We start from the raw sequence: 25,949 nt of genomic DNA on the forward strand, positions 1-25,949 counted from the left end.
TTGTGAATCGCTCTGAAACTGTTGCAATAGAATATTTAGTACAATATTGATATATGTATCAAAAAGTGGTCCACATATCTAGACAATTCCATTTAACCAACGGAAAACCCTGCTTTCCTCTGAGGTGCCAGTACCCTGCATCTGAAGTGCCAGTACATGCCTTTCCTGAGTAGAGGCAGTAATTCTGCCTGGCACATTCTGTAAGTGGCTGGAAAAAGAGCTAAATTATTCATGGTGCTGGGGGTTATGAGCAAAGTATATTATCTTTGGCATTACGAGTGTATTTTAACTTTACTGACTCTTCACCTTCTGAAAATAGACTTCCAAATGGATTTTGAGATGGAAAGATAGTGCCATTTTAGCATGATTTATATAGCTACCATATTGGTCTTGATACAAGTCTTGAGTCAAGCTGAAGAACGTGAAACAGCTGGGTTTCTGCTGCTTTAATACTGCTTATTAAGGGTTGAAATTTGTCCCACGTCACTTCCAGGTGAGTAATAGAGAAAACTGTAAAAATACAAGGGGTTTTGTGTGTGAGGCAGTGAACCTACTCATATAGTAAGGAAACAGCCTTCAGGGGTTAATCACCTGTGGTTATGTGGTAAAATTCTACACTATATAGAGCATAGAATTCTGGCTTAATGTGGACATTTGCTGAAAACCTGTGTTAATGTTTATAGGACAAGGTTATCTTTAGGAAGAAAGTACAAATCATACTGATATTAGACTGGAATTCTATGAATTAACTTTTCAGGATTTCTGCCTTGTGTGAATTTCCCATTTTCTGTGACTCATGGGAGTCACAGAATCATGGAATTGTGGAATAGATGAGCTCAGAACGGACCTCTGGAGGTCATCTGGTCCAATCCCCCAGATCAAACAGGGTCATCTATAACAGGTTGCCCAGGACCATGTCCAGATGGCTTCTGAATGTCTCCAGGGATGGAGACTCCACAACCTTCCTGGGTAACCTGTGCCAGTTCTCAACTACCCTCATAGTGAAAAAGCATTCCCTGATGTTCAGACTGGACCTCCTGTGTTTCAGTTTGTGCCCATTGCGTCTTGTCCTGTCACTGGGCACCACTGAAAAGAGCCTGGCTACATCTTCCTTGTACCTTCCCTTCCAGTACTTACATACATTGATAAGATCTCCCTCTGTCTAGGCTCAACAGCTGCAGCTCTCTCAGCCCTTCCTCATAGAAGAGATGCTCCAGTCCCTTAATCATCTTAGTGGTCCTTTGCTGGACTTGCTCCAGTAACACCATATCCCTCTTGTACAGGGGAGCCCAATTGGGCTGTGTCCAGGTGTAGCCTCACTGACACATGTAGCCATGAACTTCTCTACTCACAGTCCAAACTGTCTAAATGTAAGGTGTTTTTACCTTATAAATAGTAAATACTGGTAAATAAAACAGCTGCAGGAATATTGTCTAGCCCCGAGGCCTATGAGCACAGACAGGTTGTATCTCTCAAGCTAATCTCTCTTTCCCTCGTCTGTCCCAGAAAACTATGTTTTTATTGCCTACTGGGAATGGTCTCTGTCATGCTATCCTCTAAAGGATGCTAGGCATTGTTTGGGAGAGTGCTCACTGATATGGTCTTAAATCATGTCAGGGAGTATGCTAACAGATAAACAGTTAAACAGTGTAGATGACTGCAAGGACAGTGTTTAAGATTGGGCAGTCACCCTGTTTAGTTTATTTACTAGTATAACTGTAAGCTTCCAGTCCAGAATCTGTGTAGCCACGTTAGCAGGGTCTGTGGCGAAGGCATTATTCTCTGGCTCCCAGCATATGAAATGCTTTTCTTTTAGGGAGTATTTGCCTGGGCACAGCAACATGTGAATTCAACTACATGACTTCTGGGCTGGTTCTGGATCATATGTGGCTTGTTTGCCTCTTGTGGCAAAGAGGCAGGGGTCTGTCTGTATTCCTCCAGGTAGGCATGCTTTAATGTATTAAGTATTGTATGTATATTATGTGTATCAACTGCTTTAAATCAACTTCAGAAATATCATTTTTTAAGACTATACACATACTTTTGTTTTATGTATTTCAGGTAAGAAATGAAAAGGATTCAGCTGAGACTCAGATTTTATGGGAACATTCATAGAACTGAGTGACACCCCCCACTATTCCTGGTCTGAGTTGGTAAAATAACATTATTGGTAAGTTAAGCACATGGAGGCATCTCATAAATGCTTTCATAAGCACACATATTTATTATAGCAACACCGTCTGTCAGCAGCTTCCTTATAAAGCCCTATTTTCAGGGATTTATAGAGCTGACATATGTATCGTGGGGGGACAAGCCTACATTTGCAGGGCGATGACCTTATAGGTCTTTACCTCTATTTTCTATGATTCTTTAAATATGCTGTGTTGTTCACTTTGAGAAGCAGTAAGATGTAAGACAGGCTGATTTTCTTTGTGGACAGCTCGCAGATGCAAAAGAAATCCACTTTTCTCCTTTAATTTGTATGCATATGAACTAGACTGAAATTTTGTGCAGCCATAAGACAATGTTTAGGTGCTTGTGTAATTTTAAAGAAGCTTTAGCTATTTTTAAACATTCTTTGGCAAAAGATTATTTCACAGTGTGGTCTAATCGTATTTAATATTTTGAAAAGGAAATATAGAAGAATAGAGAAATCTGATCGGGGTTAGAAATGCCTTCTTTTGTCCAACAATGACCCCTTCCTGTCAGGCAGACTTGCAGCTCTTCAAAAAATATCAGTGCCTCACAAGAAGTTAGCCAGTCAAACCACTGAATAACATGAAAGCGCATTTCCCACTATTTGAATTGTTTATGAATGAATTCTAGCAATGACATAAAAAGAAAAGGCTGAATATCAGTACAGAATCAGTAGCATGAGGATCAACACTATGAATAAGTGTTGATATGAAATGTAAAAAGGTAAGAGCAGAGGAACAAAACTCTAAAGGGATGGTCTTCTGGTCAGGCAGGTCAAGATTAATAAATCCTTTTAAATTTTTCAAAATCCTTTAAATATTTCAGAAGATTATAATATTTAAATGCAAAAACAGCAAGTAAAAGAGAAATAATTTGCTTTACTTTGAAATATCTCAATGTTTTCAATCACAAAATGTGAATTTTTTGTTCTGCAATGTGACATTATTAGTATTCAAAACTGTATAAATATTACCTACAGTCATTGCCTTTATTGTGCTATTTACCAAAATACAGATTCTAAGCAAATGAAATACAAATGTATTGCTGTCCATGCCCATAAAGTACATCTAGACATACTATATGCAGCTGTTGCAAATGAATAAAATATCAAAAATATAAAATGCAAACCAGTTACAGGCAACTTACAGCATGAACACAAAAAGGATAGAGCAACATGCAGACAGCTTTACAAAATAGAAAAGTTTCTCTGTAGTGGGGAAAATTGCTTTGACATTTTATTCTGTGTTGTTTTAAAAATAATGCTTTGGCTTACCCTGCAACTGAATCCCAGGCCTCAATTAAGTTGGAATCTAATGAAACAGAAATGCAGCTCAAAGGAATCCATCAAAATCTCCTCTAAGTGGCAAGCCAGATTTGACAGCCAGGCTACTACTTTTCAAGCCACCAAAGATTTTCAAACATGCTACAGAAGTGCTGTACTTGGTTGAGAAGCGAGGAAGTTACGAAGTACACGGCTGTATTAGTGCCCCTCTCCTAAATATTTAATGGAGCTGTGGCCTTTGGAAAAGGCACAGTATATAAGAATATCAGCAAAATATATCATGCAGGCAAAAAACATTGTCCATGACAATCTTCAAAGGAGCTCTTCCCACAATAGTATTAACCTGGCTGAATGCTTTGGCTATGGAAAGAGAATGCAATCAATATACCTAGCATATATCTTGGTAGTATATTTATAATGCAATATATAAAATGTATTACATCTCTGCATGTAAACATATTTAGGCAGTAGATAAATGTATAACGCATGTGCTTTGCAAAGAAACTTTCTGTTAAGCATACTGAAAAAATCCCATAACATTTCTTCATCTAGAGTTACTTTATTTTTCTAAGACACTGCAATAGCTTTACTCTATAATCAATTCCTATTGTTATATTTGAAGGTGAAGTTCTAAATTTGATAGCAAAAAGAAATATTGTTTCTGACTTCCTAGTGTGCAATTAAAGAATTCAAGGGATTATAAAATTACTCAGCAGGTCACTCTTCCAGTAAATCTCATTTATTCACATCTCATTTTCTAATAAACCAAAATATGTCTTACCTCTGACCCCTATAAAAATTTCACACAGTGGACATGAAAAAAAGGGAATCTGATTAATTTTTCCATTTCTACAATAAGACAAAGCTTCTTTCACTCAAACACCAGCAATATACAAGATCAGAATAATATAAATTACTATAAATTATTCTTTCTTAGGTCTATTTTCCTCCTGGTATTTCTTATCAGAAATCTGACTTGAGAGTAAATAAGTACTTTTTTTCACACCAATGATTAGTAATGAATAAACAGAGCAAGTACTAAAGCTGGCTTTGCACCTACTGAATGCTGCAAGTGTCTGTACTCATTTGATATGCATCTAGCAAAGCTTGGATGTTCCCAGAAGGCCACTCCATGAACACTGAGAGAGCAGCGTCTGCTAGTGGTGCCTGTAAGTCACAAAGATGACAGAAAATATTTATATAAGTGAGAGCATCTGGAAAGAATGAACCTCATTTAAACTACATTCCATGCTATTTTAAAAGCACACATAGAAACAATTTCATGCAATGATCATCAGTATATAGAGAGTAGTATAAGATTCTGAAACACTTTTCAATGTTCACTTGGTGGGTTTTTAGCAGTGTTTTCTTAATTAAAAAGATTTTTATGTTTTGCTTCATTTTTATCACTTTGCCTGGTAGGTCCTGTCAAATTGATTTATTCTCAGCTTTTTCTCTCTGGCTATAATGCATATATGTATGTGTATACATACATATACACCACAGACCTGTACATATGTGTAAGCTATAAGAGACAGAGTATATGTACATGTATATACTATATGTATGTATTTGCATAGTAAATATGTAGGGTTTATATAGATATATTCACATATATGCATATATACATATGTATACAAGTCTAGTAATGATTATGTCTAAAACACAATGCAAAAGATTTCTCCCCTTTTTTATCATCATATAATTTCAAAGTAATACTGTACCTGTGGCATTGAGAGGGCATCGATTGAATGCCATGTCCCCAGCTGGGGTCCTTTTCCACACCATTGACATCAAATAGTCTTCAGGACATATCTCATAAGGTGCTGCCATTTAGAAATTAGAATTTAAATAGAAACATTAATGTAAACCAGATATTTTATATCAGAAAAGTAAGTCTTCAGCTTTGTCCTAATTTCTCCTGAGACATATATGTTAACATCATTTGGTTTAATTTTAAGAATGAAGTACAAAAATGCAAAAATGCAAAACCTGTAAAATGTTATAAGCTGTGATGCTAATCTTACACCTAAATTTTTAAAGATTTTTCTAAAGCTTAAACTGTATGTGAAAGAATCAATTCTGAAACCACAGTTGAAACATTTAATGTGCTAAAGGTATCGCATGAGAGCTGTATATTCTGAAGACCAAAAAGCAGGTTATTTCTTTGAAATGTGTTTCAGTACAAGTTGGTAATTAAGCAAGTATAGTCAATAATGTGGGACTGAGTGGCTATAAAACAAAATGGCCTTTTACTGATTATTGCAATACCATTTAAAGGGAAAAAATATTTTCACAATTTTGTAGTAACAGAACTGCATAGGGAAAAAGAACATTCTGTAAATGCTTCATGTTTTATTTTCACATGGTCATGACTTACAGATTCCTTTTGCTCTTTGTATTTTTACTGTAGATTCGCAGTTTACGATTTTTGAGTAAATTAGATTAACACAGCAAACATCTGGCTGAAGTCACCTCACAACTTAAAGCACTGACAAATGCTAGTTACTGAACTCTAATTCGTTCCAAGTTCAGCAGAGAAAAGCCATGAGTTGTTTAAAAGTATTATTATATGCATTTCAGGAAAATTGTAACCTCACTGTATTACAGCAAAGTGGTTACAAAACAAGAAAAAGGAAAAGAGAAAGGAAATTCTATCACTACAGCAGATGGAGTGATAAGGCAGAAAGCAATTCAATGATTCACCCATGGTTGCATGGGAAATCTCTAGCAGAGGCAGGAACAGACTACAGATTTTGCCCACCCCATTACCTAACCTATAAAACTGTCCATCTTCCTGGTTTTGTATTTCTGCTGATGGAAGAGTGAGGTAAGTAAAGGAACTGAGCAGACTTTCACATAAAGCTGTATCCTGTCTTTGTGGAGGACAAAGAATACCTTGCAGATGGCTCAGTAATACTAATATGAATTACATCTGGGCAGAAGATTTGCCTGCTAAATTTGCCTCACCATCAACATTCCTAAATCATAAATCAAGACAGTTGGTGCTGCTAAAAAAGCAAGAGATCCGTTAATGGCAAAACGCAAGGAAAGTTGGTTATATTCCTAATCTAGAATATTAACACTGCTTCAGATATACCCCAAAAATTAATGCATCAGGCCGGTGTTACAATGGGAACAGACAGATTTTTATAAACATAAGCCATCTGGTGACATAAGCAAATGTACTTAACATCCTATTATGACCTTATAAACAAGAGAAATGTTCTGATTCTGCAGGTGTAAAATAACATAATAAGGAGGTGATATTATAAATTACATAAAGTTGCTAAAGCTTAGAGCTCTTTGAGAAGCATATTTGTCATGCAGCTGTGGCCATTTCAAACATGTTGTGTTCACTAATCAACACTTTAGGTGTTGATTCTCAGAGCTAAAATTCTTACTTCCCTCCAAATACTGATTGTTAAATGTGTTTTTTTTCCTGAAAAAAATATACATGCATATATATACATACTTATATACACCATATTTTCTTTTTTATGTTAGCAAGTCAGAGGTAATATCAGAGATTTCCCATCTACTTGTGTGCTTTTGCGTCACACTTTTCAGAACTCAAGATTATGTTTTAACTTTAGCCTAGTGCCAGAGATAATCTGTGCACCTGTGTGTTGCATTCAAAGTAAAAGGCATTCCCGAGACCCAGAGTTATCAGGCAAGAGGTGTGGGAGCAAGTCAGAGCTTGGAAGGGGTATCACTTAGCCCAGGCAAAGAAGCTTTCCTGGTCCCTGGCTGACTCTGTGCCTTTCAAAGCATTGTACAAATACCTTGGATCAAGGAATGCTGCGCATGAAAAACAAACCCGTTCTTCCCAAAGCTAAAGTGTATCTGGCAGAGCTTACTAATCAGGCATCCACCCACATTAAAGCATCTGTGAGGCTCCAACCCATGTTGCCCATGGAGATATTACAGTCGCGCTGGAGTGGTATTATATCCGAGTTAAAAAACATTGCTGGCCCTGCTGGCTCTGCTCAGGACCAGTTCAAGTCTTTCTGTAACTATGTCACAATTAATTCATAACACACCCACAGATAAATGTGGGTTAGCTGTACAAAATGATAGAGAATTGCTAAAATTTAGAAGCAAACAGAAAATACCGAGGTAAATTTGCTAATATTGGCAAATAAAAAGCAGATCTCTTTTTCACTGATGATGTGATTCAGCAATACATTCCCACACAGAGCATATACTCAAATTTATGACGTTATACCCCTGTAACAATAGGCCTGAATTCATCCCACCTAAGCACAGACACTAAACAAAGACAGTGGTCTAGAAGCACAGTCGTCTTCTGACTTTACTGGTGAGAGGACATGCATCTCCAAGAGGCAAACAACCAACCTGTGATCTGAGAAAACTCTGTACAACACGCAGACAAAGCAAGAGACACACACAACCTCACAGAGTTTACAATCTACCTAGGCAGCTAACAAATATGGGAAAGGGTAATGAAAGGGTGAAGCAAGTTAGCCAACACCACACAGCAGCTCACAAATGAAGCCAGAACTACAGTTCCTCTCTTGAATCCTAATTCAATTCCACAGGCAAAATTATCTTAAACAAAGGCAATAGAAAAAAGCTTTTGAACATCTTGTAGAATAGTGTTGTAATCAGAGGCAAAACAAAACCCAAAGGTTTAATTTTATTATTTAGTTGCTGACAATTATTTGAATCTTTCCCCTTCTCATATTCTATCCTATATAGCTAGTATTGCCTCTGAAGAAACCTACCTTCAGTAGGAAATCATTACCTTGTCTTCTGCAGCAGTTGTGCAGTGTTATCTTTTTGTTAACAAACAAGATAGTCTATCACTGTTTTCAGTAATATTTTGGTCAAAACAATTCCTATATATTATTTTTTTCTACCACTGACAATAGGCTTATGAGAAAAATACTGAGGATCTGTTTTGAGTAAAATCTGGGTAAAGCATAAATATTGGAACACATGTCAAATTATTATAGAATTAACTATTATTGAATTAAGTATTTCTGGAAACCAATACTATATTATTGGAACCTAAGATATTCTTTAAATTGTCATAAGAACATGGTCTTATTTGTATGAAAATAAATTTACAGAAGTCTTCTCTCCTGAATAATACTGCACTTTTTGTTCTCAGTTCTCACATCTCTCAGTTTTTACTGACATATTTAATGGGATTTACCTTATTTCTCTTATACATTTCTCTAAAAGTTTCTGATCAGCTTGCCATGTAACTCCTTATCAGTCATGGGTTGCAATTCTTTTGTTACCTGTCTCCTTTATTCCTATGGGGCAGACCTATTGTTTTTTCATCTTGTGTAAGTTTTCCACAGTGATTCCTGTGTGACTAGCTGCTTAGCAAATCTAGAAGGTTTTTTTCCTTTCTCTGATTTGTTTCCAATTTTCTGAGGTTATCCTTCACAAAAGGGCACTTTGAGTGCAGAGTACTAAATCCTTAACACTTCTGACCTACTAGGAGTGAAATCTAATTTTAGCTCTTTGGGATACAACAGAGCAATGACTGAAGCCAAAATATCTTCAGATCTTTGGTTTTTGTTTCCAGAATATTACACAATGGAAGGAAACAACCACAGTTCTAAAATTTATAATTGTGAATAGAAATAAATCACAAAGAAAGATACTCAACTTTTGTCGAGAAAGTAAGCTGTTTAAGAAACCAACTTTCAGATAATAGTTCTGAGCCTGCCTTTCTTAGTGCTGCTTATATTCAGCTTCTAGGAGTGTCTGATGTAATTCAGGCCCTGCCCAAACCATTTGAAGAGAATCACTGATCAACTATGAAGAAAACCTTGTATAATGTTCAGATAATGCAGAACTCAAACTACGAAAAGTCCAGTCAAGATTTTCAGTCAAAGTGAACAGCTCTGTTTGCAAAGTATCTTATTAACAGCAGCCAGAATATGTCTTTTTGCTTCCACAGTTTAAAGTCAGCTATAATTTAACTTTCTGTAAGTCTATAGACCTCTGGGTGATGCAAAGAGGTGCAGCTTCATCCACTTTACAAATATGTTATGCAGATGTACAGAGCTGAGGATCTGGTCTTAGACTAATGATAAAGCAATGCTAATATAAGAAGAAATTAACATTTTAGTCTCTCATGTTTCTCAATGACTTATACAGAAAAAGAAACCACTAAGACAAAAATAGCTTTTCTGAACTATTTTTGGGCTATGGAAGAAAAGCATACAAATCATGAAATTTACTTATGCTTTGAACAATCATCTCTGTATAGTACTTTTCAGTTTTGCTTGGTGTCCATAAAATGTAAATCTGTACTCCATTTTATAAAATCTTGGTAAATTATCCACTGTCTACATTTAAATCTGAGTTGTTTTAGTAAATGTCAGTCTAGAAACAGAAAAATTAAACCTGTTATTCATGTATAATCTATTGCACAAGTATAGTTTGTTAAAAGGTGCTTTAGGTTATGGTTTCTATAAGCATACTGATTCTAATCTGGAATGACTCAAGTAAATAAATAAATTTACCAAATGAAAAATAAAGCTCTGGGTGCATTTGACTTGTAAATACATCTGTAAAATATTTTATTAACAGCAGGTGGCAACCTTTGAAAATTGGACTGCAGCAGCATGGTTTTGCTTTTAAATATACAAATGCAAATTGTTTCAAGACTGGTTTTATAAGCAGAAGATGGTTGATCTGAATGTCTGCTTATTGGGAAAATTCACATTAACCTTCTCTTAGTGCTGTGCTTTTATAGAGGAAGTCTGCATTAACTATGGAAATTATAATTTGTTTAGGAAGCCAATACAAATACTGTTTTGTACTGCTTTTCAAATAATGAATGTTTTATTAAAATTAAATAGATCATTTGAGAAGTAAGTTAAATTTGGTTAACTTCTCCAGTATAGTATTACAATTTTGTTACTACAAATAGTCCTTTTGTTGTTCTTTGAATGCAGTGAGATTCATTGTTCTACTGTACTGCAGATACCTTGAAAAGTGTTCTTTGATGGCTGTCAAGGGATAAACATGCTGCCTATGAAAATGTGGGCTTGATAACAAAATTCACATCTGATATATTTCCTATTTCCTGACCCAAAACATCCCCGCCATTTAAGTCCTTTCTCTGACTAGCAGAGAACATAGCCATCAAAATGTCCAGAAGTTAAAGAGATTGCTAGATTGATTTTTGCTGCTTCCTGGCTTGCAGTTCAGAACACATAATTTCCCAAGTGAATGGCTAAGACATCCTACACTACTTACACCTTATTTTGTTATCTTACACCTATCCAACAATGCATTCTTTTACTTTAAGACAACGTGTCTTTACAGATAAAGATGCCCAGATTCACCAGCTGTTCTTGTTTACTCATCACTTTTGAAGAAGCTCAAAAGTACACTTTTATTAGCTTTCAGTTGGGAAAGACTTAAATTTATTGGGAGGGCAAAGTAAAAAGTGCTGCAGAGAAATATATTTAAGCATTACATTAAAACAGGAAAGGAGTGCTTTTTTTGTTTTAAATTACTTTCCTTTTTATAAAACATTGCTCATGTATTCATTCATTCTATATAGTACAGTAAGGTTCACTTTTTCCCTTATCTTTACTGCACTGAAATTTACCCCAAATGTACTACAAAGATGTCTCTTGTATACTGGATAAAAGAAATCCCATGATTTACAAAACCAGCCCTGATATTCTGAGAAGCAGTGCATTCAGAAAGAATTTCTGTAGCAAATCATTGCCGCTCCAAATAATGTAGGCAAACCTAGGCAATGAAATATTTTTCTGATAACGTTCTATACTATAGTATTTTGATTTATTTAAAGCATGACACATTGCTCATATATCCGATAGGGCTAGTTTACACCTAGCTACATAAACACAACTCTACTGAGAAAAACAGCAGTGACTTGTCTAAAGCAGGGCCAGATATGTCTCTTTTTGGCTATTGCTCTATGGACATTGATGTCATGCCTCCTAAAGATGACCATTAAAGTAAGACATACTGTAGGTTAAAGTAAGCCATACTGTAGTGTAGGTAATAACAATGATTATATTTGCATCTCACCAGGACACCTCTGTTCACTGCACCTTCTAACTTCCTCTCCGGTTCCTTCACACTGTTGCCCAGTCACGGCAGCACCTTGACAGATCCTTATCCGTCTCTCCCAGCCACCATCGCAGGATTTGGAACAGCCACTCCAGTGGCCCCACTGGTTCCACTGGCCATTTGCTGTTTGGAGAAACATAGTTACAGTGGCGACATAATGCCAGTCATAAAGGAATCATAGAATCATAGAATGCTTTGGGTTGGAAGGGACCTTTAGAGGTTATCTAGCCCAGCCCCCCCTGCAGTGAGCACGGACAGCTTTAACCAGATCAGGTTGCTCAGAGCCCCATCCAACCTGGCCTTGAATGTTGCCAGGGATGGGGCCTCCACTACCTCTCTGGGCAACCTGTGCCAGTGCTTGACCACCCTATATATATAAGTTATTCTTTACTCAGGTAAGAGAAGAAACCCCCCCAGGTATAAATAACAGTGACAGAAGTTGGTAGATGTAGGCGCATGGAAGATAGGGAAGTCTCTACTTGGCTCCTAAATATGGGATTTTTGTCCAAATGACTTGCATCTTGGTGCACATTAACTTACACTTAGACTGCAAAACAGACATTGTCCCTTTTGTATATTGTTTTCTATGTACTTGTATACTGCTGTTGTATGGTAATGATACACATTTACAACGTGCATAAGTACCCTTTATAAAACTAAATAAAAACATTTTTGCATTTGATATTTTAGAAGCATGATTTTTACATGCTCTGACAGTGCAAATGAGGCTTAAAAGTAGGTATAAATGTAATTTACCCACCCTGGAAGCCTGCTTTTATACTGCCAGAGGATCATGAAGTAGTCTCAGTGTAAAAGGGAATCAGTTCATACTTGATCACTTTCTAGGTTTGTGAGACACTTTATCAAGTTTTTTAGGCCTCAAACATAGAATCATAGAATCATAGAATCGTTTAGGTTGGGAAAGACCTTTAAGATCATCCAGTCCAACCATTAACCTACACTACCAAGTCCACACTAAACCAATTAAGGGTAGACTAGACTAAACCATGTCCCAAACTGCCACGTCTACCCATTTTTTGAACACTTCCAGGGATGGGGACTCCACCACCTCTCTGGGCAGCCTGTTCCAATGCTTGACTACCCTTTCCGTGAAGAAATTTTTCCTAATTTCCAACCTAAACCTCCCCTGGCGCAGCTTAAGCCCATTTCCTCTCGTCCTATCGCTAACTACATGGGAGAAGAGACCAACACCCACCTCACTACAACCTCCTTTCAGGTAGTTGTAGAGAGCGATAAGGTCTCCCCTCACACATCTTTCTAAAACAGTTGAACGTCCTTTAAATGGTGATAAAACCAAAAACCAGATATGAGCCCATCATCTAGTTTCTGGACATATTCTTTAGCTTTTTATGTCCAGGTGGCTCATCAAATAAAGAAGAGCGAGGCCCCAGGCCTCTCTCTGGAGGCGGCCGCTCTGCCCCTCTGCGGCCCGCTGAGGCCTGCGGCAGCCCGGCAGTCTGCCAGCGTAGCCCCAGTTCCCAGCTCAGAGCTACTGGCAAGACCGGCCCCTGAGTCTCTCCTGAGCAGGAGAGGCAGAGCTGCAGCTCCCCGCGCCAGCCCGTACTCACCGGTGCACTCGGGGTTATAGCACTCCCGGCTCTCGGCCCAGGGCCCTCGGCACTCGGAGCCGCCGTGGGCCGCCGCCGTGCACTGCCGGCTCCGCTGCTGGGTGCCGTTGGAGCAGGTCACTGAGCACTGGCTCCACGAGCTCCACTCCTGCCACTGTCCGTCGACTGCCGCGGCAGGCACAAAAGAGAGGGACACAGCAGAGTTACCACCTAAGCCGGGCAGGGACTCACGGCCTCCTTCTAGGTTAGGGGCTTCCAACTGAGGCCTTGAACGCCACCCCTCTGACTGGGCCTAGCCTGAAGATGCTTGACTTCTTACAGAAATCAAATTCAGAAACCGCCATTATCACCTCATTTTAAAAAATTTAAAACTGTTTTCCTTTTTCTTCAAGTAAAGAACATTTCCTCTCCTCTAATTGTACGCTGATATAACAAAGAAATTATGATTTTGTTCACATTCCGTATGGTTTGAAAGGCATTATTGAAAACAAGGCCTTATTAAAAAGACTGGTCTTGTCTTTTTAGGCAGAAGTGGGGGCCAACTTTGCATCGTGCAAACCCTGAGCCCTTCGAAGTGATTTATTACAGCTGCAGTGATCACTCAGATGTGTCAGCTTATGAGACTATTGGTCCTGACTGTGAAATTAGGTCTCTTTAGTTGAATAGGAAAAGGAAAACAGGAGTTACCACTTTGCCTCACATACAGCCTTTGCTCTCTACACTTATAATGCTGAATATACTTTTATCATTCATCCTCCCTGTCAGGTAAATGATCCCAGTTCTTCAACATTCTTTTGAGATAAAATGTAGGAAGACAGAAATGGCCTGCCTTCCTCCTCACTCGGCTTCTGTGTTTGCATATTGCATAATCTTCTTTCTGAATTTGTCAAGTTGAATTTTTAAACAATATAGATATGGTGACCAGTTCTGTATTGAGTATTTTGTAGTAGCCCATATGTTTGGGTTTGGATGAATATTCCCATGAGTAAGTGCTTAGGACTGTTATTTTTAATTTTGTATATCAGAAAGCTTCTTGAGGTAAATGAAAATATTAAAAAACAAAATAATAAAAAATATAAACCAATTAAGTTCCCTTGTAAGTGAAAAATTACATGGTCTATCATAGATAATAGGACTAGACAGTATTTTTGAAAACAAGTAAGCATTATGAAATGTGTTATTACTGATTGTGCTAATTTAGAATCCTGCGTTCATACAGCCTTCAGCAATCATCAGTTCCTCATTGCACCTGCAGTTACCCAACATAAACTCAAAATGTCGGTTGTAATACAATTTTGATTAATATTCATCCTTGAAAACCTGGGTTTATAACTACTATTGCCATAAGAACACCACCACTGAAAACGAGTAACTTCACTTGGCGCACTTGCCAACCCCTGATTTCAAGATTCTTCTAAAGAAGGGCTGGAATAGCAGCTTCCTAAATTGATGGTGTTAATAATTAAAATAGGAAGCAGACTCTTTAAGTCAGTGATTTAACATACTGTGTCTATATGTGTGCACCCCTGTTCTGTGAAATATGGAGGTGAACTATTTTACTGTTGTCTGACAGCAACCACAGAACATTTCTAACAGTTCAAAGATACTATCCATATCTCTAATGCCCAGGATCTCAGCAACCAGTGAACTGAAGAAAGAGAGGTTTTGAGGCTTTTTCCTAAAGTTCTATATTAAATATTCTATGTAATGCCTGGTTGTGAACCACTTCTCAATGCAGATGCCTCTCAAGCTATGAAGCTGCGCCCTGATAATTTATTCAGCAGAAAATGGAAATCTTTCCAAACATGGAAGCTAGTTGCACTCATTAATCATAAAAGCTTTATGTGAAGAGGAAAACATTATGGAAATTACATTTCAATGCACCCTCTTCAGTTTTATTCATTGCTATATAGTATTATTTAGGGTAGGAAAGATTGAATCAATTATTACAGTGTCTTTGGAGAAAACTCATTCCGTGGCTTCTCATATATATTTCATACACCTCCCTTCTTCATCTTTAGGAGCAAATAGCGTGTCAGTTTTCTGTTTCTGAAATACTGTTAAAAGACTAAAGAATTCAGCATGAAGATTCCTTTATAAAATTGAACATTGAAATTACAGCAAATCTTAACATTCAGCAAAGATTTAAACTGTTACTTTTAAATATCAGTATATAACTTCCTCTGGTGAAAGTCATTTAGGTAGAAATGACTGTTCAAAATCCAGAATTCTCAAATAACTCCTTATTTTGATAGATTAGGTGTAATAACTTTTGTGTTTCTTTGCAATACTGAAGTGAACTGAATGCATTAATTTCTTCTTTGCTATTTTTATTTGGCATTTCTCTTGTTGTCAACTCTGCTTCATGCTCATATATCATGTTAATTACTTTTGTGTAGGCACATGTAAAAATTGCACAGCTGCCACCTTGGCCAAAAACTGGATTAATTCAAAATTTTTACAGCTGCATACAAGACTAAAACGTTTCCACAAATTTTGTCCTAAAGTTGGAGTATGCTTTGCTGACCAGAAGAAAAGAAAAGTTCAGGTCAGGTTTAATAAAAATCTAAGAAATTTAGTTTTAATTCTGTGAAGCACTAAGTTCCATTTTTTCCTTCATCTCTGTTCTCAAATGATCAGACAGCCATTTGCTAATGACGTGTCCATCAACCTTTTTCAGGAAGAGCTCCAGTCATGGAGAACTATTTGCAGCAGTGTTGTGAACCGTGGATATTCAACAAGCCCACTGCAAGGGCAACCTTCACACTGTGAGACAGAACTCATTAAAGAAATTTCTCAGATACAGCTACCTGACACCTTCTTAATACCTAAGTATTACAATGAGTTCAATAACCATAAACTATTATTATATATATGTAATCTTCTTTATGTTTATTGAACTCATTGTAATACTTAGTTATTATATACATATATATACACATGTATACATACATATATATATGCGCATACATATTGAACATTTCAGTCAAAATTAATTATAACCTATGGACAAAAATTTTAAAATAAATTTTGAAAGAACAGGTGGGTTTTTTGAGTTCATTTCAATTTCAGTGGATGGAAGGTTTAACATAAAGCCCATGCATTGTTTACTTGGTTAGGGGTAGTTTTTTTGAAAGTGGTTTAGCAACAAACTCTCAGAAACGAGGCACTTAAACTTCTTACCATAAGGGCTTAACTGGGATTCAAATAATGCCCTAGCTTGTGTCAGCCTTTCTCTCTGTCCACATGTAAATAATATCCATTTTTAATAAATTAATAACAATTTAAATTTTGAGGTTTCTCAAATATATTTGTTGTATGATGAATAAATTATTGCAGTAAACCTGTAAGCAAACGTAATTCAAACAGATATGGTGGACACAAATTATGTGACCTCTGAATGTCTACCTTTAAGCCACACTCAGAAAGTTGTTTACCTTTTGGTTCTCCAAGACCCATCCTGAATCAATATTTCCTACACAACATACCGTGCCCCACAGAGAGAGTATCTTGAAGAAAGTAAGAATTGTCTGCTTGTGTAGTATCTCAGAGTTACAATTCTGATTATATCCTTTAATCACTACAGTCAGAATTATGAACAATATTACCCCACCTACTCACTTTGCTTAACATTCTTTTTCTGTGTGAAAGGGGCAATAAAAGAAATCACAAACAACCCACATCGAATGCACTGTATCAAAGCAGAGAGTTGCTATATACGCTCACCAGGGCAGAGTGCAATATTGCAAGGTTTATGCTGTGTTTCAGGTCCATCACATGATCTTCCCCCATACTGGGGAGGTATACATGACCTTGTCCTAGTTCTTTGGCCTCGACCACATGTGAATGAACACAAACTCCAGGGTGACCATTCCTCCCAAACGCCATGTACTGCAACAAACCAAACAGATTTTAACCAGAAACAGACACACAAGTAACAGAAGGATTTCAAAATAAACAAAATCAATATTTTAAATGGGAATTATTTTGCCAACTTCAAGGAAATAAGTACATAGGTAATCTTTAGCATTGGCAAATAAATCCTTTATAAAATTTAGTTAATTTCAATTTAAAAAGTATATTTTCTCTAAAATATATTTAACTTTGAACCATTTTCTCTAATCTTTAAACTAATCTCGCTACCGCATTTTCTTTTCTTTTATTCTTTCAAGAAAGATACCTTCCCTTTTCAAAGGTTAGTTATGATATCTTTGGTGCCTGACTTGAGATATGTTTAATAGCCCTGATTTTCAGGAGATTAGTCTCTGTGAGAATCAGGATATACTTTATGTCTCAAGGCAACTCTAAAAACTTGAAACAATCAAAATAAAGCTTTCTTTTGAAAATATAGGAATAAATGTAATAATTTCTTATTGTGTCACCATCATAAATTGGGGCTGTTATCTTACAATTATTTCACTTCTTTAAATTCTGGTGGAACCATGGCAGCACATGTGCTTGAGTATCTTCCTCAAAAATTCCAAGACCACATAAGCAAAAGAGGTTTGTGCTATTTCCTTACATGAACATATTCATTGATTTAACATACACAATAATACATGCATCACTGTCTTAAAAAAGTGTTCACTCGACATACTTCAAACACCTTCAGAGTGCACAATAAATTACACATACCAATATTTTTATATACAAGTATTTCATGAAATTAATATAAAGAATCATAGAAGATGCATCTTTCTCTTCATTAATTTTTTTCCCCTGTAGAAGAAACTGATATACAATATCCATATAAGCTTACATACTATATGCATTCCCTTTTCAGAAACAGTTGAAGTTAAATTTTCAGAAAATTCTCTAATATATTATAGTTAAGCATGTACTGGTAAGACAATTCCATACATGCATTGGTAAAACAGTTCATTATAAACTGAAAAATACTGCAAAACAAACTTCAGTTATTTTTCTTCTGCATAAATAAAAGCAGTTGCACGGGTTTAAATTAGGCTGTGTGAGAACAGGAATGTAGTAATGAGAACTGTAGTAATGCTAGGTATTTAAGAAAAATCCAGAGACTTAGTAGCCAGACTGAGCATCACACTTGGTATCATATAACTCTGTTTCTGCAGCTCTGTCTGTTTGAAGGGTGTCTAGAGGGTGAAATAGTGTACAACATCTCAGTGTATCATTGGTAATGGTTCACAACATTACAGAAGAAATAGATTTTCTGGTTTGTCCTCACTTTTTTTTCATCATTGTGAAAGAACTTCTCATGTATGGGTTTCCTATGCCCTGAAGGCACGTATCACCTGCCCAGTTTCTACAAATAAAACCTTTTTCTTGTATGGATCAGAATAACATTCCCTGAGGTGAAATTCAGTTGCCTACGGTGCAGAAGGAGGTTCAGCTCCCTGGCATATTATCACAAAATCATCAGCAAGATCAAGGGGAATTCTGCATGTAAGTGCTATTGCATTTCAATAAAAGTAAGGAAAATTGTCGTTTCAGATGCTATGTTGAGGTAAAAAGTTTGTTAGCTAACTTCTGAGAAATTGCACCTGACAGAAAATGTCAAATTTCATTCAGGGAAGATTTTAACCCACTAGATAACAGCCCTATTGATGAAAGGTTTTTAGTTGGTCACATCCAAGTGGTCAAAACCACAATAATTATTCCACTTCCTACATGGCTAGCTTTATTAAAATTATCTTATTCTAAATATCACATCAATCTGCATTATACTAGCAAAAATAACCACCTCAGAAACATTCCAAATTAATGTTAAAGCAACACATTTTAGTCTAGTTTTTTTAGAAACCTTGATTAACTGTGACATTTTGGTCAAAACCAGGAAACCTAACTCTTCTAAAACTAATAAATTGCTGACTATATCTGCATATAATCCCTTATATTTCATCTTTTCTCAACAGGTACTATACTTAGACAGCTACTCTGATACAGCTATATGATCTGAAGACTTTTTTTCATTGGCAAGGTATTAGATTCTGAATCCAGATGTATCTCTAAGACTCCAAATTTTTTGTCATATGAGAAAAATTAATGAGAAACCAATTCGTCAGACCAGATTCCAAACAGTAGTCAGTAATAACAATGGTGTAATTTCATCTCCCAGTTCCACAATGGTTGATCAAGATGCCCAGATACAAAAATAAGAACTTCAAAAAGTACAAAACATAGCAAATCAAAATTAATCTAAACTAGAAAAAGATTATTCTGTAAAAAATAATAAATTAGAAAGCTCTAGACACTATGTAGAAACAGGCTGAGGTTTTTTAGGCTACGTGTGAGTTTAAGTCTAGTGTTTAATCCGGAGTTTTGATTTGATGCTGTCAAAATATTGCAAGTTAGTTGTCTTCATTAAAAAATGACAAAAACATGTGCGGAGGGGCTTTTTAAAGATACTGTCTTGAGCCAAAAGGTTGTACATCTCTTCCAGCAAGAGTGACTGCATATTAGCAGCAACGCAGAATAATTCTTTTTTATTTTGGATCTGAACATAAGCCAAAACAAAATGTTTCACTTTAGGTGGACTCAAACTTACAGCAGCCTCTATCTGTTTGTGGTTTAAAGTAAGCTGTGTCCAAAATCATCTTCCATGACAAATTTTAGCTCATTAAGTAAAAATTTCACAGTATCTTCTTGTATGTATAGACTTGTATAACTGAAACTAATAGATAACTAATGAAGTCAAGGATGGAAAAGGCATGACACTAAGAAAACAACCAATGTCAGCAAACAAATATCAAGGAGAATTAACCTGTTCAATACATCACAGAAGTGTCCAGTATTATCCAGATCAGCTTTAAAAGAACATCTTAATTTAAAATTTCTTACCTTTGAATATTTTTTCTGATATTTAATTTACATTTTCTTTCTTTAATACCATTTTCTAAGTACAAAACCCCCTATAACATCTGATGAATTATAGCCAGATGAGCTATGCCAAATTACGCCAGATGGAGAGCTGGCCCACAGAGGATCTACTGTTTTCTATAACACAGTTTCAGATGCAAGATTCATTATTTGGGACAAAAATATTCACATTATTGCCAACTTATATGTCAAAAACATTGCTAGCACAACGAGTTTGGATTGCTGCAGAGCATCTTTCCCTTCTCTCTGCCACTCTGTGAACCTAATCATGTTGAAGTGAACGCCCACAGTGTTCACAATACGCAACTGCTGTGAAGTGGGAGGAGGCGTGAGGCCATGCTGGCCTTCATCCTACAAGCATATTTTGGGAGATTTTTATTGGGGTTTAAATGCCTTTGATTTGTTCAGCTTTAAACTGAACAGATATTGGAAAGCTATTATGGCCATTGATGTTTCATTGTAAGTGGTATTGTAGTTTAATATGGCTGAATATCTGCATCTAAGCAGATGCTACATTAAAGGAATTTTTTAAATTAAATTAGAGGGTTTGTATGCACAACTCACTTAAGTGCTATAGTTTCCTTTAGTATAGCTTAAATTGTCCAGCCAAAAATCTTTCTGAAATTCATAATATGTAAACTCAGCAAACTTTCTGACACCTGCCCTCTAACCTTCATGTTTAATCCATACAGCTACCCTACTTCTGCTGTGACTTTTTCTAATTTTTCTGAGTTTTCCTTACTCTTATTTTCTTCCTCTCAAGTGGAGGCCTGAACTTCCAGAGCATAGATTACTAACAATAAAACTACAGGATTTAAAAAGATAGGGCTAATTTGTCTGTAATAATTTTGTTAGTGTACCATGCAGGCACAGAATATATCAAAAAGTGTAACATTTCAGCAATATTGCCACACTTCATTGAAACGAGCCCTGAGAAAAAAAGGGAGATAAGTAAAATAGTCTTAGCATATCACACCAGCCAAAATTCAGCTTTTGAGCATACAAATGTTTGAAATGTTTTAGGGTATTCCTGCTCCTGCCAGGTCTTGCTTTACCCATAAGCCTGAAAATGCTGAGCTTAAGCTAAATTTTGTGGCAAAAGTTGTTGAAGGCAATGGGGAAGGAGAAATAGAAACTAATTGAGATGATCTACAGGCAAGGAAATTCCATGTTCTTTCTCCTTGAAGTTTTGGCTGTATTAGAAATGATCCACTAAGCTGAAATGTGTCGGTGGCACTGCAGTACTGGATTCTGAGATGTCCTGGCTCACAAAAGAACCAGTAACAATGGTTACCTAAGCTATGTTTTGTTGCCTACTATGCTGCACTTTTCTAGAAGGCTCTTGATTCCAAGACAGCCTGAATTACCTAGCAGAACCTGGCTGTGAAATAGTATCAGTCCTGAACAAATATAAATAAATAAAAAATTACGTAAATAATGGTTCCTTCATGATTTTACTTGAATTATCAGGAGTACTATTTTGAAATTTAAGGTTTTATTTCAATACTAACACACACACATATATATAGATATAATGATGAAGCTGGTGAATCCCATTCTCAAAATTTTCCAGGACAGTGAGTTCTGAGAGAGATGTATTCCCTAACATCCCAGTGAGTATTTTGGACACTAAAGGGAGTATATGAAGGCAATAGATGAAAATACTCTGGAAGCTTTGCATTAGTATTTTCAAGTTTAACAGTTTCTCTTGAAGCTTGTGGATAGATGCTTGAAGTACAGCCATTCTGCGTACTTTTTTATTTTGAAGGGGCGACTTTTTGATTAGGAAACATTATTTCACCTCTCAGAATTTGTCCTCCCCGCCCTTTCACTAATTGTGCAAACATATAACGAACATGCCCCAGTCGATTTTGTATTTGTACATATACAAGGAGAGACCACTCTTAGTTTTGTGTGTTTATTGCTTCTAGTTTATGCTCTAAGATGTAAAAACTTGCTGTGTTAACAGAGTCCAAAAGCTGTATGGAATGAGTGGTACAGCTCTGGGTACACAGGTCAGATCCCAGTTACGTGTGCATATGTTTGGATTGTTTTGTCAAACTTGTGTTTTAATTATATTAGTGTACAAACCATGCATTTTGTTATGCATGGACCAGGGATAATCCTGAACTATGCAGCTCTCTGAGTCAGGATACATAGTATAATGAGGACAGAGGATATTCAGGCTAATGATTAAAGGGATGTTTGAAAAATTAATGGAGCTGTGACTAGGAAAAGGACATTTCAAAATTGCTAAACTTGCACACTGCCACACGGTAGTGACCCTGTAGCCAGATAGAGACCAAAATAAATTAATAAGGTTATTGTAATTATGTAAAACAACATGCAAGATTAAGCCCAGAAAAGTAATATTTTAGGAAAGGTAACTCAAGATACATAAAGATTATCAGAATCAGCTGTGGTGATCTGAAAAGGAAAATATCTTGGCAATATCACTGTTAGCCAGTGAGAATTGGTAGCTATTGCTCATACTGGGTATCTGGAAACAAAAGCCATACCCTAAAGTGGGAGTTCATGTGTAAGGAAAGAGCTCCTTTGTGACCTGAGAAATATGGAGCAGTCTTTGTGTGAGCATCGTTTAGAAGTTTGCTAGACAATGTGATTTTTAAGAATTAACTTTTTTCCAGTTTACTTTGACAGCAAATTAATTACCTTGGCTTTTGCATTACATGGAATTTTTTTTGGTTTGATATGAAAAGTTCTCATTCCTTACTAGAGAGAATGAAGATAAAATTCTGTAAAATTAGGTGATTAAATGCCTTGCCTCTTCTTAGGTAATACAAAATAAGCAAGAAAGCAGGCAGAACTGCATCTCATTGTGAGTGCTGGACTGTGTGTTTTCATGTTCGTACTTCATGCAGTTTCAAAGGAATCTTTATCTTTGATTGTTTGGAAGGTTAGTTATTTTATAGTTCTCTTTTTTCACTTCTTATTTTTATACTTTCAGGTTGGGAGTTTTTTTGCAATGTATCCCACCTCTGGCAAAATATAAGCTATCCTAACCTTTTTAGAAATAGCTGCCATTTTTGTGTGGAAACTCTTCAAGTAATTGAATTCAGCCCTGCCTGGGGGTTTCTACCCGGAAATATTAGAAAATCTCATGTGAATTGCTTACTTAAAGAACAGTAGTAAAGGCTTAGGTGTTGACAGCAGTTCTTATTACAGTGATGTTTTATCTAGATACAATCTTTTAAGTTGCTTTCCATTACTGAGATTCTCTAAATGCTTATAACGCTGATACACACACTCTGATGGGATCACAGATGCACTTCCCATTGGATATTTTTCAACACACAGTGACAACATGAGAGTCTGATTCTATGTATTACTACTCATTGAGATAAGGTCCAGGGGATTCTCTGTTTATGACAGTCTAGTTTACTTCAAAAATAGAGTGAGCTACCCCAGAAGCTGAAGATGACTCACCACCCTCTTGGATCAAATGTTACAAAGAGTTGAGGAATTTGTGCATCTGAAGGCAGGCATATAATTTTTTCCATTTCAGACACAGCAGAGGGAAATGAATGTAGTCACAGGGCATATGCCTTCCCATTTGCTTCCCATCCCAGATTAATCAGAACCACAGGTAGAGTCTAAAGAAATGAGATGTGCCTTTCAGCAACTAACTTAAACATGCCTGTCTCTTCTCCTTAGTGTACAACTACTGCTGAACTCCAACTATGCCCAGATGTCTGAGACAAAAGGAGTAGGAAACTGTGATGCAAGATACTGATGACCTTTACCTTGTGTAAGATGTAAAAGAGTTACTTTTTGTCTGATCTTTCTTCCTTTGATGGGTAGCTGTTGCCCTTTCTTGCCAGAACAATGTAAAGGAAAGTCCATGAACGCATTACTGTACAGATACATTGTCTGGCCCATTGCCTAGAAGACAGTACTCTAAATGGCGAAACAATTGCAGTGCTGAATAATATATGTTAACTTAAGCCACCCTGTTAATCATTCTCTCCTTCTTAATGTATTGATGATCTGGATCTCTTCCTTAGTTTGTATTTTGTACTCACGCTATACCTTCTCTTTTCTGAGTGAAAATTAGAAAATATAGACTTTTTTAGAAAATATGAAACTGTCAGAAAAAAGGGACTAATTTCCTATCTTGACTGTTCTGAATGTAAAAATAACAATCTACATGACAAAATTGCACTGCTGAATAGAATTACACTTCTTTGCTCTAATTGAAATGCCCTTATGAAATTCACGTTAAAAATAATAATAATAATAATAAAAAAAGATATAGCTTCAAATTCTTATCATTATACAGTTCAAAAACATCCACAATTTTATTTATTGGCTGCTAACACTACCTGGACAGAGGGCAGTGTTATTGCAAACCCTTGATTCTCTTAAAGGGCCGCTGCAGTGTGTCCCGTAAGGTGATACACAAGTTCTGGTTCGCACCTGCGACCCTTGACCACAAGTAACTGAACACGTACTCCACTGGGCCCACTCTTCAACACCAGATTCACCTGTATTCAAGACAACAAACAAACATGAATATAGACATAAGTATTAATGAGACTTTTTTTTTTTTGCTAAAGCTCATTATCATCTGCTCAAAAGTACAACACCAAAATAAATATTTAAAAGTTCATGGAGTAAAGCAGCTGTGAAAATGTGCAATGAATAGAAAATAAAGACACCTACAATGCTGCAGTCACATAACGCCTGTCAAAGGGAACACTTGGATTGCTTAGCGTCATTTACAACTTTATGAGAACTACTGCCTTTCAACATTTTAGAAACAACACTGCCCTCAGGATGCTAAAAGAACATAGACAACTCTTTTTATATAATAGCAAAGGATTTATCTTTGATATTTATACTTATCACTCTAGAATGAAGGCTATGTAACAGTTTAAGGAACTCTACAAGTGAGGGAATTCTGATTAAAAAAAAAAACAAACCAACGCAACCCCCTAATTCCTTATCTTTTCTTCAGTAGAGGAGAATCATCTAGCATTTGAGAGAAGTTCCCTGGCAAAGAGAATCACTTTGCTTACCAAATTTTAACCTGAATTGTGGGATGGGAACTTTGGTTTGATCATTTACTGCACAGATCTGCTCCTTGCTTTTGATCTACAGGTGTGCTAAACTCTTGGATGAGCTAAATCTCATTACTGTGTATAGTACATACCACTATGTTAAAAACTGACACATGTGATTTATTAATACCATACATTTGAATAGCATTTTTTTTTTATTGTTGAGAGGTAGCACATTACATTATTTCTATTTTTTTGAAAGCAAGTAATGTACAAAGTCTCTTGCATGGACGTTCAGGAAAAAATGCTTAAATTTTGTTTCCATGAACAGCCATACACACAGTTCTGGAATTCCCTTCCCAAAGGCATTCATGTTCAAAAAACTGGATCCCTTGAGTATTCTCAGAAAGCAAATGCGAAAATAATGTGAACATACCTCACTGAACTGTTTGAGTAAATAATTGTGGATTCATGTTCACCTTCTTCCACTAAAAATCAGTATGAAATGGCATGCTGAAGTCTCTATTACACCCTTGATTTTTAAACCTAAGTCCTTTTTGAAACAAATGGGATTTTCTACTTTAAAATCAGTGGCATGATACAACCTCTAGTCTTGAATCGCTTGCTTAAAATTTGAGTTATCTCAATATATCTCTAGTCTTCCAAAAGTTTTGGTATTGGTTGCAATCAAGGGAATGTCTGCAAACAAGGAAGACGCTGGTGCTGACTTCCAAGAATGCAGTCAATAGTATACTATTTCTTGAAACTGTGCTTTTGTAGCACGCATCTGCCCAAGCTCTTTTTTTTTGTTGTTGTTTTCAGAGGCCAAGCATGAAACCTTTGCAAAATTCTTGTCTCTGCTAGTCCTCTAAGAAGCAATTCTAAGGCACTTCAATGCTTTAAAAAAAATGT

General features: G+C 36.4%; 1 protein-coding gene across 1 annotated transcript in view; it reads right to left on the reverse strand.

The window, feature by feature from the left end:
- Window positions 1–25,949, reverse strand: part of ADGRB3 (adhesion G protein-coupled receptor B3) — a 479,906-nt gene that overhangs the window by 261,798 nt on the left and 192,159 nt on the right. Inside the window, exons 3-8 of the mRNA XM_075707045.1 lie at window positions 24,360–24,521; window positions 16,891–17,055; window positions 13,165–13,329; window positions 11,534–11,698; window positions 5,203–5,304; window positions 4,539–4,645 (exon numbers count right to left, since the gene is read on the reverse strand). Of these exons, the coding sequence (XP_075563160.1) occupies window positions 4,539–4,645; window positions 5,203–5,304; window positions 11,534–11,698; window positions 13,165–13,329; window positions 16,891–17,055; window positions 24,360–24,521 (866 nt within the window). The remainder of the gene's footprint in view (window positions 1–4,538; window positions 4,646–5,202; window positions 5,305–11,533; window positions 11,699–13,164; window positions 13,330–16,890; window positions 17,056–24,359; window positions 24,522–25,949) is intronic.

Source organism: Pelecanus crispus, chromosome 3 (genome assembly GCF_030463565.1).
Source record: "Pelecanus crispus isolate bPelCri1 chromosome 3, bPelCri1.pri, whole genome shotgun sequence".
Taxonomy (NCBI): Eukaryota; Metazoa; Chordata; class Aves; order Pelecaniformes; family Pelecanidae; genus Pelecanus; species Pelecanus crispus.